The sequence below is a fragment of the Protomyctophum bolini genome (assembly GCF_963924005.1).
Source record: "Protomyctophum bolini genome assembly, chromosome: 6".
NCBI classification, from domain to species: Eukaryota; Metazoa; Chordata; class Actinopteri; order Myctophiformes; family Myctophidae; genus Protomyctophum; species Protomyctophum bolini.
Window position 1 is genome coordinate 21573562 of NC_137867.1, and position 18426 is coordinate 21591987.

The 18426-nt window shown below is 37.1% G+C and overlaps 1 protein-coding gene across 1 annotated transcript; it reads left to right on the top strand.

Moving 5' to 3' along the window:
• Positions 1-5797: 5797 nt before the first annotated feature.
• LOC308316940 (E3 SUMO-protein ligase ZBED1-like) lies at positions 5798-7818 on the top strand (the record flags this gene model as incomplete). Its single annotated transcript, XM_080765732.1, has 2 exons — positions 5798-6909; positions 7152-7818. 2 exons carry the CDS (start codon positions 5798-5800, stop codon positions 7816-7818), a joined length of 1779 nt encoding a protein of 592 aa, XP_080621858.1.
• Positions 7819-18426: the final 10608 nt, after the last annotated feature.

Genomic DNA, 18426 nt, shown 5'->3' on the forward strand with positions numbered 1-18426 from the left:
TCATTATTGAGGATTTAAAAAAAATGACGAAATGACAAAAACGATGGGTTATAGCCCATGTTTTTTGAAATTTTGAAAAAAAAAGTTAGCCTCGTTTCTCATCATTTTGGACCATGGGCTATAGCCCATATCGTACGGCATACTATAGCGCGCCGTTTTTCATCATTTTTGAGGATTTGAAAAAAATGACGAAATGACAAAAACGATGGGTTATAGCCCATGTTTTTTGAAATTTCAAAAAAAAAAGTTAGCCTCGTTTCTCATCATTTTGGACCATGGGCTATAGCCCATATCGTACGGCATACTATAGCGCACCGTTTTTCATCATTTTTGAGGATTTGAAAAAAATGACAAAATGACAAAAACGATGGGTTATAGCCCATGTTTTTTGAAATTTTGGAAAAAAAAGTTAGCCTCGTTTCTCATCATTTTGGACCATGGGCTATAGCCCATATCGTACGGCATACTATAGCGCGCCGTTTTTCATCATTTTTGAGGATTTGAAAAAAATGACGAAATGACAAAAACGATGGGTTATAGCCCATGTTTTTTGAAATTTCAAAAAAAAAAGTTAGCCTCGTTTCTCATCATTTTGGACCATGGGCTATAGCCCATATCGTACGGCATACTATAGCGCACCGTTTTTCATCATTTTTGAGGATTTGAAAAAAATGACGAAATGACAAAAACGATGGGTTATAGCCCATGTTTTTTGAAATTTTGGAAAAAAAGTTAGCCTCGTTTCTCATCATTTTGGACCATGGGCTATAGCCCATATCGTACGGCATACTATAGCGCGCCGTTTTTCATCATTTTTGAGGATTTGAAAAAAATGACGAAATGACAAAAACGATGGGTTATAGCCCATGTTTTTTTAAATTAAAAAAAAAAAAGTTAGCCTCGTTTCTCATCATTTTGGACCATGGGCTATAGCCCATATCGTACGGCATACTATAGCGCGCCGTTTTTCATCATTTTTGAGGATTTGAAAAAAATGACGAAATGACAAAAACGATGGGTTATAGCCCATGTTTTTTGAAATTTCAAAAAAGAAAGTTAGCCTCGTTTCTCATCATTTTGGACCATGGGCTATAGCCCATATCGTACGGCATACTATAGCGCACCGTTTTTCATCATTTTTGAGGATTTAAAAAAAATGACGAAATGACAAAAACGATGGGTTATAGCCCATGTTTTTTGAAATTTTGGAAAAAAAAGTTAGCCTCGTTTCTCATCATTTTGGACCATGGGCTATAGCCCATATCGTACGGCATACTATAGCGCGCCGTTTTTCATCATTTTTGAGGATTTGAAAAAAATGACGAAATGACAAAAACGATGGGTTATAGCCCATGTTTTTTGAAATTTCAAAAAAAAAAGTTAGCCTCGTTTCTCATCATTTTGGACCATGGGCTATAGCCCATATCGTACGGCATACTATAGCGCACCGTTTTTCATCATTTTTGAGGATTTAAAAAAAATGACGAAATGACAAAAACGATGGGTTATAGCCCATGTTTTTTGAAATTTTGAAAAAAAAAGTTAGCCTCGTTTCTCATCATTTTGGACCATGGGCTATAGCCCATATCGTACGGCATACTATAGCGCGCCGTTTTTCATCATTTTTGAGGATTTGAAAAAAATGACGAAATGACAAAAACGATGGGTTATAGCCCATGTTTTTTGAAATTTCAAAAAAAAAAGTTAGCCTCGTTTCTCATCATTTTGGACCATGGGCTATAGCCCATATCGTACGGCATACTATAGCGCACCGTTTTTCATCATTTTTGAGGATTTGAAAAAAATGACAAAATGACAAAAACGATGGGTTATAGCCCATGTTTTTTGAAATTTTGGAAAAAAAAGTTAGCCTCGTTTCTCATCATTTTGGACCATGGGCTATAGCCCATATCGTACGGCATACTATAGCGCGCCGTTTTTCATCATTTTTGAGGATTTGAAAAAAATGACGAAATGACAAAAACGATGGGTTATAGCCCATGTTTTTTGAAATTTCAAAAAAAAAAGTTAGCCTCGTTTCTCATCATTTTGGACCATGGGCTATAGCCCATATCGTACGGCATACTATAGCGCACCGTTTTTCATCATTTTTGAGGATTTGAAAAAAATGACGAAATGACAAAAACGATGGGTTATAGCCCATGTTTTTTGAAATTTTGGAAAAAAAGTTAGCCTCGTTTCTCATCATTTTGGACCATGGGCTATAGCCCATATCGTACGGCATACTATAGCGCGCCGTTTTTCATCATTTTTGAGGATTTGAAAAAAATGACGAAATGACAAAAACGATGGGTTATAGCCCATGTTTTTGAAATTTAAAAAAAAAAAGTTAGCCTCGTTTCTCATCATTTTGGACCATGGGCTATAGCCCATATCGTACGGCATACTATAGCGCGCCGTTTTTCATCATTTTTGAGGATTTGAAAAAAATGACGAAATGACAAAAACGATGGGTTATAGCCCATGTTTTTTGAAATTTCAAAAAAAAAAGTTAGCCTCGTTTCTCATCATTTTGGACCATGGGCTATAGCCCATATCGTACGGCATACTATAGCGCACCGTTTTTCATCATTTTTGAGGATTTGAAAAAAATGACAAAATGACAAAAACGATGGGTTATAGCCCATGTTTTTTGAAATTTTGGAAAAAAAAGTTAGCCTCGTTTCTCATCATTTTGGACCATGGGCTATAGCCCATATCGTACGGCATACTATAGCGCGCCGTTTTTCATCATTTTTGAGGATTTGAAAAAAATGACGAAATGACAAAAACGATGGGTTATAGCCCATGTTTTTTGAAATTTCAAAAAAAAAAGTTAGCCTCGTTTCTCATCATTTTGGACCATGGGCTATAGCCCATATCGTACGGCATACTATAGCGCACCGTTTTTCATCATTTTTGAGGATTTGAAAAAAATGACGAAATGACAAAAACGATGGGTTATAGCCCATGTTTTTTGAAATTTTGGAAAAAAAGTTAGCCTCGTTTCTCATCATTTTGGACCATGGGCTATAGCCCATATCGTACGGCATACTATAGCGCGCCGTTTTTCATCATTTTTGAGGATTTGAAAAAAATGACGAAATGACAAAAACGATGGGTTATAGCCCATGTTTTTTTAAATTAAAAAAAAAAAAGTTAGCCTCGTTTCTCATCATTTTGGACCATGGGCTATAGCCCATATCGTACGGCATACTATAGCGCGCCGTTTTTCATCATTTTTGAGGATTTGAAAAAAATGACGAAATGACAAAAACGATGGGTTATAGCCCATGTTTTTTGAAATTTCAAAAAAGAAAGTTAGCCTCGTTTCTCATCATTTTGGACCATGGGCTATAGCCCATATCGTACGGCATACTATAGCGCACCGTTTTTCATCATTTTTGAGGATTTAAAAAAAATGACGAAATGACAAAAACGATGGGTTATAGCCCATGTTTTTTGAAATTTTGGAAAAAAAAGTTAGCCTCGTTTCTCATCATTTTGGACCATGGGCTATAGCCCATATCGTACGGCATACTATAGCGCGCCGTTTTTCATCATTTTTGAGGATTTGAAAAAAATGACGAAATGACAAAAACGATGGGTTATAGCCCATGTTTTTTGAAATTTCAAAAAAAAAAGTTAGCCTCGTTTCTCATCATTTTGGACCATGGGCTATAGCCCATATCGTACGGCATACTATAGCGCACCGTTTTTCATCATTTTTGAGGATTTAAAAAAAATGACGAAATGACAAAAACGATGGGTTATAGCCCATGTTTTTTGAAATTTTGAAAAAAAAAGTTAGCCTCGTTTCTCATCATTTTGGACCATGGGCTATAGCCCATATCGTACGGCATACTATAGCGCGCCGTTTTTCATCATTTTTGAGGATTTGAAAAAAATGACGAAATGACAAAAACGATGGGTTATAGCCCATGTTTTTTGAAATTTCAAAAAAAAAAGTTAGCCTCGTTTCTCATCATTTTGGACCATGGGCTATAGCCCATATCGTACGGCATACTATAGCGCACCGTTTTTCATCATTTTTGAGGATTTGAAAAAAATGACAAAATGACAAAAACGATGGGTTATAGCCCATGTTTTTTGAAATTTTGGAAAAAAAAGTTAGCCTCGTTTCTCATCATTTTGGACCATGGGCTATAGCCCATATCGTACGGCATACTATAGCGCGCCGTTTTTCATCATTTTTGAGGATTTGAAAAAAATGACGAAATGACAAAAACGATGGGTTATAGCCCATGTTTTTTGAAATTTCAAAAAAAAAAGTTAGCCTCGTTTCTCATCATTTTGGACCATGGGCTATAGCCCATATCGTACGGCATACTATAGCGCACCGTTTTTCATCATTTTTGAGGATTTGAAAAAAATGACGAAATGACAAAAACGATGGGTTATAGCCCATGTTTTTTGAAATTTTGGAAAAAAAGTTAGCCTCGTTTCTCATCATTTTGGACCATGGGCTATAGCCCATATCGTACGGCATACTATAGCGCGCCGTTTTTCATCATTTTTGAGGATTTGAAAAAAATGACGAAATGACAAAAACGATGGGTTATAGCCCATGTTTTTGAAATTTAAAAAAAAAAAGTTAGCCTCGTTTCTCATCATTTTGGACCATGGGCTATAGCCCATATCGTACGGCATACTATAGCGCGCCGTTTTTCATCATTTTTGAGGATTTGAAAAAAATGACGAAATGACAAAAACGATGGGTTATAGCCCATGTTTTTTGAAATTTCAAAAAAAAAAGTTAGCCTCGTTTCTCATCATTTTGGACCATGGGCTATAGCCCATATCGTACGGCATACTATAGCGCACCGTTTTTCATCATTTTTGAGGATTTAAAAAAAATGACGAAATGACAAAAACGATGGGTTATAGCCCATGTTTTTTGAAATTTTGGAAAAAAAAGTTAGCCTCGTTTCTCATCATTTTGGACCATGGGCTATAGCCCATATCGTACGGCATACTATAGCGCGCCGTTTTTCATCATTTTTGAGGATTTGAAAAAAATGACGAAATGACAAAAACGATGGGTTATAGCCCATGTTTTTTGAAATTTCAAAAAAGAAAGTTAGCCTCGTTTCTCATCATTTTGGACCATGGGCTATAGCCCATATCGTACGGCATACTATAGCGCACCGTTTTTCATCATTTTTGAGGATTTGAAAAAAATGACAAAATGACAAAAACGATGGGTTATAGCCCATGTTTTTTGAAATTTTGAAAAAAAAAGTTAGCCTCGTTTCTCATCATTTTGGACCATGGGCTATAGCCCATATCGTACGGCATACTATAACGCACCGTTTTTCATCATTTTTGAGGATTTGAAAAAAATGACGAAATGACAAAAACGATGGGTTATAGCCCATGTTTTTTGAAATTTCAAAAAAAAAAGTTAGCCTCGTTTCTCATCATTTTGGACCATGGGCTATAGCCCATATCGTACGGCATACTATAGCGCACCGTTTTTCATCATTTTTGAGGATTTGAAAAAAATGACAAAATGACAAAAACGATGGGTTATAGCTAGGGCCGGGACTAATTGCGATTAATTTAGATTAATTAACTACAGAAAAATTAACGCGTTAAAATAATTAACGCATTTAATCGCATATTTTGTTTTCACCGCCGAACCGGAACTTTTCTCACTGGGCGCACATTTCCACTTACCTAAGATGCTGACGCACCCAGCAGCAACATTGCTGTCTGAGCATTCACTTCCGCTAGTACTAGACGATAACAACAAACTGAAACAGCACACGTTAGCATGAATGCAGACCCAAATAAGAACGCGCAGCTTGGGAAATTTAGTGGGAAATTTAGATTTAAAAAGCGAGCGGATGGAAGCGTGGACAGAAATGCAGTTGTATGCATGTTATGCAACAAAGAATTTGCCTATCACCGCAGCACATCGTCCCTCACATATCACATCAATGCCAAACATGTTGCTGCTAGCGTGGAAGTTCACGTTACTCCGTCTTCTTCAATGTCGCAACCTACACTCGACCTGATGCCTGGTTTCAGAGGCAATATGACTAAGTCCAAGTCTGACAAAATAACAAACTCCCTGGCTTACTGGGTTGCAGTCAACTGTAGACCACTTGCGGTGGTCGAAGATATGGGGCTGCAAAAAGTGCTACAGATAGCTTCGTCTGACACAACATATGTGCTGCCATGCAGAAAGACAATCTCAAAAATAATCCAGCAGCTTTATGACAACGGAAAGGAAGAACATGTGGATTTATTGAAGAAAGAAAAATATGTTGCTCTGACTGGGGACCATTGGACCTCGGTAAGCAATTCCAATTACCTCGGTGTGACGGCACACTTTATTGACACAAATTGGTGTCTTCATTCATTTGCCTTAACCGTAAAGAAGACCACCACCAGGCACTATGCTGAAAACGTGGCAGACGATTTTGACTCTGTGGCAGAGGCCTGGAATGTCAGACAAAAAGTCACCACACTCGGAACCGACTCAGCCAGAAACATGACTGCTGCAATGAGACATCTCACAAGCATCGAGCACATGCCGTGTGTTGCCCACGCATTGCAGAGGACCATCACAGTTTGCCTACGTGACAGCGGGTTTTCTGACACACTGGCAAAGTGTCGCAAGATCGTAGGGCACTTCAAACACAGCCCTTCTAATGCAGAGGAACTGTCCGTGGAGCAAAAAGAACTTGGACAACAGCCAGAGCCACTGCTACAGGACGTTTCCACAAGGTGGAATTCAACACTGTTTATGATATCTCGTCTGCTTAAGAACCATGAGGCTGTGGAGGCTACTCTAGCCAAACAGACACACAAGCTCATCTTGTTGACGACATCAGAGTGGGACAAACTGAAGAGGCTGAAGACCCTCCTTGAACCATGCAGGTAATTAAACACCCACTAACGCTTTTATTAATGGGATTCAATAAAAGTAAAGCTGTGAATTTGTGCAATATAAATTAAACTGCTTTTCCTAAATTTAATGTACTGCATGTGCATATCGATATCATTACTATGGCTATAGTATATAGTTGCTTGCTACTGTTTTATTTGCAATTTAATTTCTTTTTTGAATCAACTATTTATGGTGCAATCATTTAATCACTTTCCTAAACTATCCACTGCAGATATGTGACTGAGCTCCTTGGGGGTGAGACTTATGTCTCATGCTCTGTGGTGTTACCTGCTCTCCGCCACCTGATGCACACCATGGAGATCTCGGAAGACGACCCAGCCTACGTGGTGAAGTTCAAGTTTGCCTTCTCAAAGGACCTGTCTGAACGCCAAGCTACACTCAACGATGGATGGCTCAGGGTGGCTACAGCACTCGACCCACGCTTTAAGGACCTGAAGTGTCTACCAAGAGGAGAGCGAGAAGAGGTGTGGAACAGTGTTGCGGCAGCAGCAGCACTGCTGAAAGGAACACCCACCAGTGCCACTCCAGAACCCACAGAGGAGCCGGCAAAGAAGCGGAGCCTCCTGCTGTTTAATTCAGACTCTGAATCAGAGGATGAAGAGGAGTCCAACAAGGCTCTGAGCCGCTACAGAGCAGAGCCCACCATCGGGGAGACAGACTGTCCACTGCAGTGGTGGTCCACCCATACAGGGGCCCATCCACAGCTTTCTGCCCTGGCCCGCAGGTATCTGGGTAGCCCTGCCACTTCTGTCCCTTGTGAGAGACTTTTCTCACTGGCAGGTAACATAGTTCAAAAAAAGAGGGCAGCCTTGACCTCTGAAAATGTGAACAGGCTAGTTTGTCTCAGCAACTGGCTGAAAGAGAAGAAGCAAGCTTAGATCACAGGCACTTTTTTATTTTATTTGTTATATTTTATTTTACCATTTTAGATGGTACAAATGGCACTTTGTTGAACTTGAAAAGTTAACTGTTTAATATTTTTCCAAGGTTATGGGAGAGTTGAATTGAAATGGGGTCTATTTTATTTGTATGTTGTTATGGCTGTTTGTCCTCTGAAGAAACAGAGATGTTTTGTTTTCTAATGGTCAAGGTTCTGGAATGTACTTGAAATAGTATAAATTTGTTTTACTTGTGAGTTTACAGGTCCTTGAATTGATATGGTCTACCTGAATATGTAGGGTACTAGACTGTATATTAAAAAAAAAAAGCTGCACTTTATTGCAAAAATGGCACTGATCTCTTGGTTTTGGTTAAGTACCACCTGATGAAAAATAAACAATGTTTTGTTGCTGAAGTTTATGTATTCACTATTCATTCATTTACTCATAAAGTCATAATACCAAAATCCATTTGAAAAAATTGCTTTCTCACTGTTCTCGGGTCAAATAATGATATGCGATTAAAATGCGATTAATCTAGATTAATTAATCGCAAAGCCTCTGATTAATTAGATTAATTTTTTTAATCGAGTCCCAGCTCTAGTTATAGCCCATGTTTTTTGAAATTTTGGAAAAAAAAGTTAGCCTCGTTTCTCATCATTTTGGACCATGGGCTATAGCCCATATCGTACGGCATACTATAGCGCGCCGTTTTTCATCATTTTTGAGGATTTGAAAAAAATGGCGAAATGACAAAAACGATGGGTTATATCCCATGTTTTTTGAAATTTTGGAAAAAAAAGTTAGCCTCGTTTCTCATCATTTTGGACCATGGGCTATAGCCCATATCGTACGGCATACTATAGCGCGCCGTTTTTCATCATTTTTGAGGATTTGAAAAAAATGACGAAATGACAAAAACGATGGGTTATAGCCCATGTTTTTTGAAATTTCAAAAAAAAAAGTTAGCCTCGTTTCTCATCATTTTGGACCATGGGCTATAGCCCATATCGTACGGCATACTATAGCGCACCGTTTTTCATCATTTTTGAGGATTTAAAAAAAATGACGAAATGACAAAAACGATGGGTTATAGCCCATGTTTTTTGAAATTTTGAAAAAAAAAGTTAGCCTCGTTTCTCATCATTTTGGACCATGGGCTATAGCCCATATCGTACGGCATACTATAGCGCGCCATTTTTCATCATTCTTGAGGATTTGAAAAAAATGACGAAATGACAAAAACGATGGGTTATAGCCCATGTTTTTTGAAATTTCAAAAAAAAAAGTTAGCCTCGTTTCTCATCATTTTGGACCATGGGCTATAGCCCATATCGTACGGCATACTATAGCGCACCGTTTTTCATCATTTTTGAGGATTTGAAAAAAATGACAAAATGACAAAAACGATGGGTTATAGCCCATGTTTTTTGAAATTTTGGAAAAAAAAGTTAGCCTCGTTTCTCATCATTTTGGACCATGGGCTATAGCCCATATCGTACGGCATACTATAGCGCGCCGTTTTTCATCATTTTTGAGGATTTGAAAAAAATGACGAAATGACAAAAACGATGGGTTATAGCCCATGTTTTTTGAAATTTCAAAAAAAAAAGTTAGCCTCGTTTCTCATCATTTTGGACCATGGGCTATAGCCCATATCGTACGGCATACTATAGCGCACCGTTTTTCATCATTTTTGAGGATTTGAAAAAAATGACGAAATGACAAAAACGATGGGTTATAGCCCATGTTTTTTGAAATTTTGGAAAAAAAAGTTAGCCTCGTTTCTCATCATTTTGGACCATGGGCTATAGCCCATATCGTACGGCATACTATAGCGCGCCGTTTTTCATCATTTTTGAGGATTTGAAAAAAATTACGAAATGACAAAAACGATGGGTTATAGCCCATGTTTTTTGAAATTTCAAAAAAAAAAGTTAGCCTCGTTTCTCATCATTTTGGACCATGGGCTATAGCCCATATCGTACGGCATACTATAGCGCGCCGTTTTTCATCATTTTTGAGGATTTGAAAAAAATGACGAAATGACAAAAACGATAGGTTATAGCCCATGTTTTTTGAAATTTCAAAAAAGAAAGTTAGCCTCGTTTCTCATCATTTTGGACCATGGGCTATAGCCCATATCGTACGGCATACTATAGCGCACCGTTTTTCATCATTTTTGAGGATTTAAAAAAAATGACGAAATGACAAAAACGATGGGTTATAGCCCATGTTTTTTGAAATTTTGGAAAAAAAAGTTAGCCTCGTTTCTCATCATTTTGGACCATGGGCTATAGCCCATATCGTACGGCATACTATAGCGCGCCGTTTTTCATCATTTTTGAGGATTTGAAAAAAATGACGAAATGACAAAAACGATGGGTTATAGCCCATGTTTTTTGAAATTTCAAAAAAGAAAGTTAGCCTCGTTTCTCATCATTTTGGACCATGGGCTATAGCCCATATCGTACGGCATACTATGGCGCACCGTTTTTCATCATTTTTGAGGATTTGAAAAAAATGACAAAATGACAAAAACGATGGGTTATAGCCCATGTTTTTTGAAATTTTGAAAAAAAAAGTTAGCCTCGTTTCTCATCATTTTGGACCATGGGCTATAGCCCATATCGTACGGCATACTATAGCGCACCGTTTTTCATCATTTTTGAGGATTTAAAAAAAATGACGAAATGACAAAAACGATGGGTTATAGCCCATGTTTTTTGAAATTTTAGCCCATGGGTTATATCCCATGTTTTTTGAAATTTTGGAAAAAAAAGTTAGCCTCGTTTCTCATTATTTTGGACCATGGGCTATAGCCCATATCGTACGGCATACTATAGCGCGCCGTTTTTCATCATTTTTGAGGATTTGAAAAAAATGACGAAATGACAAAAACGATGGGTTATAGCCCATGTTTTTTGAAATTTCAAAAAAAAAAGTTAGCCTCGTTTCTCATCATTTTGGACCATGGGCTATAGCCCATATCGTACGGCATACTATAGCGCACCGTTTTTCATCATTTTTGAGGATTTAAAAAAAATGACGAAATGACAAAAACGATGGGTTATAGCCCATGTTTTTTGAAATTTTGAAAAAAAAAGTTAGCCTCGTTTCTCATCATTTTGGACCATGGGCTATAGCCCATATCGTACGGCATACTATAGCGCGCCGTTTTTCATCATTTTTGAGGATTTGAAGAAAATGACGAAATGACAAAAACGATGGGTTATAGCCCATGTTTTTTGAAATTTCAAAAAAAAAAGTTAGCCTCGTTTCTCATCATTTTGGACCATGGGCTATAGCCCATATCGTACGGCATACTATAGCGCACCGTTTTTCATCATTTTTGAGGATTTGAAAAAAATGACAAAATGACAAAAACGATGGGTTATAGCCCATGTTTTTTGAAATTTTGGAAAAAAAGGTTAGCCTCGTTTCTCATCATTTTGGACCATGGGCTATAGCCCATATCGTACGGCATACTATAGCGCGCCGTTTTTCATCATTTTTGAGGATTTGAAAAAAATGACGAAATGACAAAAACGATGGGTTATAGCCCATGTTTTTTGAAATTTCAAAAAAAAAAGTTAGCCTCGTTTCTCATCATTTTGGACCATGGGCTATAGCCCATATCGTACGGCATACTATAGCGCACCGTTTTTCATCATTTTTGAGGATTTGAAAAAAATGACGAAATGACAAAAACGATGGGTTATAGCCCATGTTTTTTGAAATTTTGAAAAAAAAAGTTAGCCTCGTTTCTCATCATTTTGGACCATGGGCTATAGCCCATATCGTACGGCATACTATAGCGCACCGTTTTTCATCATTTTTGAGGATTTAAAAAAAATGACGAAATGACAAAAACGATGGGTTATAGCCCATGTTTTTTGAAATTTTGAAAAAAAAAGTTAGCCTCGTTTCTCATCATTTTGGACCATGGGCTATAGCCCATATCGTACGGCATACTATAGCGCGCCGTTTTTCATCATTTTTGAGGATTTGAAAAAAATGACGAAATGACAAAAACGATGGGTTATAGCCCATGTTTTTTGAAATTTCAAAAAAAAAAGTTAGCCTCGTTTCTCATCATTTTGGACCATGGGCTATAGCCCATATCGTACGGCATACTATAGCGCACCGTTTTTCATCATTTTTGAGGATTTGAAAAAAATGACAAAATGACAAAAACGATGGGTTATAGCCCATGTTTTTTGAAATTTTGGAAAAAAAAGTTAGCCTCGTTTCTCATCATTTTGGACCATGGGCTATAGCCCATATCGTACGGCATACTATAGCGCGCCGTTTTTCATCATTTTTGAGGATTTGAAAAAAATGACGAAATGACAAAAACGATGGGTTATAGCCCATGTTTTTTGAAATTTCAAAAAAAAAAGTTAGCCTCGTTTCTCATCATTTTGGACCATGGGCTATAGCCCATATCGTACGGCATACTATAGCGCACCGTTTTTCATCATTTTTGAGGATTTGAAAAAAATGACGAAATGACAAAAACGATGGGTTATAGCCCATGTTTTTTGAAATTTTGGAAAAAAAAGTTAGCCTCGTTTCTCATCATTTTGGACCATGGGCTATAGCCCATATCGTACGGCATACTATAGCGCGCCGTTTTTCATCATTTTTGAGGATTTGAAAAAAATGACGAAATGACAAAAACGATGGGTTATAGCCCATGTTTTTTGAAATTTCAAAAAAAAAAGTTAGCCTCGTTTCTCATCATTTTGGACCATGGGCTATAGCCCATATCGTACGGCATACTATAGCGCGCCGTTTTTCATCATTTTTGAGGATTTGAAAAAAATGACGAAATGACAAAAACGATGGGTTATAGCCCATGTTTTTTGAAATTTCAAAAAAAAAAGTTAGCCTCGTTTCTCATCATTTTGGACCATGGGCTATAGCCCATATCGTACGGCATACTATAGCGCACCGTTTTTCATCATTTTTGAGGATTTAAAAAAAATGACGAAATGACAAAAACGATGGGTTATAGCCCATGTTTTTTGAAATTTTGGAAAAAAAAGTTAGCCTCGTTTCTCATCATTTTGGACCATGGGCTATAGCCCATATCGTACGGCATACTATAGCGCGCCGTTTTTCATCATTTTTGAGGATTTGAAAAAAATGACGAAATGACAAAAACGATGGGTTATAGCCCATGTTTTTTGAAATTTCAAAAAAGAAAGTTAGCCTCGTTTCTCATCATTTTGGACCATGGGCTATAGCCCATATCGTACGGCATACTATAGCGCACCGTTTTTCATCATTTTTGAGGATTTGAAAAAAATGACAAAATGACAAAAACGATGGGTTATAGCCCATGTTTTTTGAAATTTTGAAAAAAAAAGTTAGCCTCGTTTCTCATCATTTTGGACCATGGGCTATAGCCCATATCGTACGGCATACTATAGCGCGCCGTTTTTCATCATTTTTGAGGATTTGAAAAAAATGACGAAATGACAAAAACGATGGGTTATAGCCCATGTTTTTTGAAATTTTGAAAAAAAAAGTTAGCCTCGTTTCTCATCATTTTGGACCATGGGCTATAGCCCATATCGTACGGCATACTATAGCGCGCCGTTTTTCATCATTTTTGAGGATTTGAAAAAAATGACGAAATGACAAAAACGATGGGTTATAGCCCATGTTTTTTGAAATTTTGAAAAAAAAAGTTAGCCTCGTTTCTCATCATTTTGGACCATGGGCTATAGCCCATATCGTACGGCATACTATAGCGCGCCGTTTTTCATCATTTTTGAGGATTTTAAAAAAATGACGAAATGACATAAACGATGGGTTATAGCCCATGTTTTTTGAAATTTTGAAAAAAAAAGTTAGCCTCGTTTCTCATCATTTTGGACCATGGGCTATAGCCCATATCGTACGGCATACTATAGCGCGCCGTTTTTCATCATTTTTGAGGATTTTAAAAAAATGACGAAATGACAAAAACGATGGGTTATAGCCCATGTTTTTTGAAATTTTGGAAAAAAAAGTTAGCCTCGTTTCTCATCATTTTGGACCATGGGCTATAGCCCATATCGTACGGCATACTATAGCGCGCCGTTTTTCATCATTTTTGAGGATTTGAAAAAAATGACGAAATGACAAAAACGATGGGTTATAGCCCATGTTTTTTGAAATTTCAAAAAAAAAGTTAGCCTTGTTTCTCATCATTTTGGACCATGGGCTATAGCCCATATCGTACGGCATACTATAGCGCACCGTTTTTCATCATTTTTGAGGATTTAAAAAAAATGACGAAATGACAAAAACGATGGGTTATAGCCCATGTTTTTAGAAATTTCAAAAAAAAAAGTTAGCCTCGTTTCTCATCATTTTGGACCATGGGCTATAGCCCATATCGTACGGCATACTATAGCGCACCGTTTTTCATCATTTTTGAGGATTTGAAAAAAATGACGAAATGACAAAAACGATGGGTTATAGCCCATGTTTTTTGAAATTTCAAAAAAAAAAGTTAGCCTCGTTTCTCATCATTTTGGACCATGGGCTATAGCCCATATCGTACGGCATACTATAGCGCACCGTTTTTCATCATTTTTGAGGATTTGAAAAAAATGACAAAATGACAAAAACGATGGGTTATAGCCCATGTTTTTTGAAATTTTGGAAAAAAAAGTTAGCCTCGTTTCTCATCATTTTGGACCATGGGCTATAGCCCATATCGTACGGCATACTATGGCGCACCGTTTTTCATCATTTTTGAGGATTTGAAAAAAATGACAAAATGACAAAAACGATGGGTTATAGCCCATGTTTTTTGAAATTTTGAAAAAAAAAGTTAGCCTCGTTTCTCATCATTTTGGACCATGGGCTATAGCCCATATCGTACGGCATACTATAGCGCACCGTTTTTCATCATTTTTGAGGATTTAAAAAAAATGACGAAATGACAAAAACGATGGGTTATAGCCCATGTTTTTTGAAATTTTAGCCCATGGGTTATATCCCATGTTTTTTGAATTTTTTGAGGATTTAAAAAAAATGACGAAATGACAAAAACGATGGGTTATAGCCCATGTTTTTTGAAATTTTGAAAAAAAAAGTTAGCCTCGTTTCTCATCATTTTGGACCATGGGCTATAGCCCATATCGTACGGCATACTATAGCGCGCCGTTTTTCATCATTTTTGAGGATTTGAAAAAAATGACGAAATGACAAAAACGATGGGTTATAGCCCATGTTTTTTGAAATTTCAAAAAAAAAAGTTAGCCTCGTTTCTCATCATTTTGGACCATGGGCTATAGCCCATATCGTACGGCATACTATAGCGCACCGTTTTTCATCATTTTTGAGGATTTGAAAAAAATGACAAAATGACAAAAACGATGGGTTATAGCCCATGTTTTTTGAAATTTTGGAAAAAGAAGTTAGCCTCGTTTCTCATCATTTTGGACCATGGGCTATAGCCCATATCGTACGGCATACTATAGCGCGCCGTTTTTCATCATTTTTGAGGATTTGAAAAAAATGACGAAATGACAAAAACGATGGGTTATAGCCCATGTTTTTTGAAATTTCAAAAAAAAAAGTTAGCCTCGTTTCTCATCATTTTGGACCATGGGCTATAGCCCATATCGTACGGCATACTATAGCGCACCGTTTTTCATCATTTTTGAGGATTTGAAAAAAATGACGAAATGACAAAAACGATGGGTTATAGCCCATGTTTTTTGAAATTTTGAAAAAAAAAGTTAGCCTCGTTTCTCATCATTTTGGACCATGGGCTATAGCCCATATCGTACGGCATACTATAGCGCACCGTTTTTCATCATTTTTGAGGATTTAAAAAAAATGACGAAATGACAAAAACGATGGGTTATAGCCCATGTTTTTTGAAATTTTGAAAAAAAAAGTTAGCCTCGTTTCTCATCATTTTGGACCATGGGCTATAGCCCATATCGTACGGCATACTATAGCGCGCCGTTTTTCATCATTTTTGAGGATTTGAAAAAAATGACGAAATGACAAAAACGATGGGTTATAGCCCATGTTTTTTGAAATTTCAAAAAAAAAAGTTAGCCTCGTTTCTCATCATTTTGGACCATGGGCTATAGCCCATATCGTACGGCATACTATAGCGCACCGTTTTTCATCATTTTTGAGGATTTGAAAAAAATGACAAAATGACAAAAACGATGGGTTATAGCCCATGTTTTTTGAAATTTTGGAAAAAAAAGTTAGCCTCGTTTCTCATCATTTTGGACCATGGGCTATAGCCCATATCGTACGGCATACTATAGCGCGCCGTTTTTCATCATCTTTGAGGATTTGAAAAAAATGACGAAATGACAAAAACGATGGGTTATAGCCCATGTTTTTTGAAATTTCAAAAAAAAAAGTTAGCCTCGTTTCTCATCATTTTGGACCATGGGCTATAGCCCATATCGTACGGCATACTATAGCGCACCGTTTTTCATCATTTTTGAGGATTTGAAAAAAATGACGAAATGACAAAAACGATGGGTTATAGCCCATGTTTTTTGAAATTTTGGAAAAAAAAGTTAGCCTCGTTTCTCATCATTTTGGACCATGGGCTATAGCCCATATCGTACGGCATACTATAGCGCGCCGTTTTTCATCATTTTTGAGGATTTGAAAAAAATGACGAAATGACAAAAACGATGGGTTATAGCCCATGTTTTTTGAAATTTCAAAAAAAAAAGTTAGCCTCGTTTCTCATCATTTTGGACCATGGGCTATAGCCCATATCGTACGGCATACTATAGCGCGCCGTTTTTCATCATTTTTGAGGATTTGAAAAAAATGACGAAATGACAAAAACGATGGGTTATAGCCCATGTTTTTTGAAATTTCAAAAAAAAAAGTTAGCCTCGTTTCTCATCATTTTGGACCATGGGCTATAGCCCATATCGTACGGCATACTATAGCGCACCGTTTTTCATCATTTTTGAGGATTTAAAAAAAATGACGAAATGACAAAAACGATGGGTTATAGCCCATGTTTTTTGAAATTTTGGAAAAAAAAGTTAGCCTCGTTTCTCATCATTTTGGACCATGGGCTATAGCCCATATCGTACGGCATACTATAGCGCGCCGTTTTTCATCATTTTTGAGGATTTGAAAAAAATGACGAAATGACAAAAACGATGGGTTATAGCCCATGTTTTTTGAAATTTCAAAAAAGAAAGTTAGCCTCGTTTCTCATCATTTTGGACCATGGGCTATAGCCCATATCGTACGGCATACTATAGCGCACCGTTTTTCATCATTTTTGAGGATTTGAAAAAAATGACAAAATGACAAAAACGATGGGTTATAGCCCATGTTTTTTTAAATTTTGAAAAAAAAAGTTAGCCTCGTTTCTCATCATTTTGGACCATGGGCTATAGCCCATATCGTACGGCATACTATAGCGCGCCGTTTTTCATCATTTTTGAGGATTTGAAAAAAATGACGAAATGACAAAAACGATGGGTTATAGCCCATGTTTTTTGAAATTTTGAAAAAAAAAGTTAGCCTCGTTTCTCATCATTTTGGACCATGGGCTATAGCCCATATCGTACGGCATACTATAGCGCGCCGTTTTTCATCATTTTTGAGGATTTTAAAAAAATGACGAAATGACATAAACGATGGGTTATAGCCCATGTTTTTTGAAATTTTGAAAAAAAAAGTTAGCCTCGTTTCTCATCATTTTGGACCATGGGCTATAGCCCATATCGTACGGCATACTATAGCGCGCCGTTTTTCATCATTTTTGAGGATTTTAAAAAAATGACGAAATGACAAAAACGATGGGTTATAGCTCATGTTTTTTGAAATTTTGGAAAAAAAAGTTAGCCTCGTTTCTCATCATTTTGGACCATGGGCTATAGCCCATATCGTACGGCATACTATAGCGCGCCGTTTTTCATCATTTTTGAGGATTTGAAAAAAATGACGAAATGACAAAAACGATGGGTTATAGCCCATGTTTTTTGAAATTTCAAAAAAAAAGTTAGCCTTGTTTCTCATCATTTTGGACCATGGGCTATAGCCCATATCGTACGGCATACTATAGCGCACCGTTTTTCATCATTTTTGAGGATTTAAAAAAAATGACGAAATGACAAAAACGATGGGTTATAGCCCATGTTTTTTGAAATTTCAAAAAAAAAAGTTAGCCTCGTTTCTCATCATTTTGGACCATGGGCTATAGCCCATATCGTACGGCATACTATAGCGCACCGTTTTTCATCATTTTTGAGGATTTGAAAAAAATGACAAAATGACAAAAACGATGGGTTATAGCCCATGTTTTTTGAAATTTTGGAAAAAAAAGTTAGCCTCGTTTCTCATCATTTTGGACCATGGGCTATAGCCCATATCGTACGGCATACTATAGCGCGCCGTTTTTCATCATTTTTGAGGATTTGAAAAAAATGGCGAAATGACAAAAACGATGGGTTATAGCCCATGTTTTTTGAAATTTTGGAAAAAAAAGTTAGCCTCGTTTCTCATCATTTTGGACCATGGGCTATAGCCCATATCGTACGGCATACTATAGCGCGCCGTTTTTCATCATTTTTGAGGATTTGAAAAAAATGACGAAAT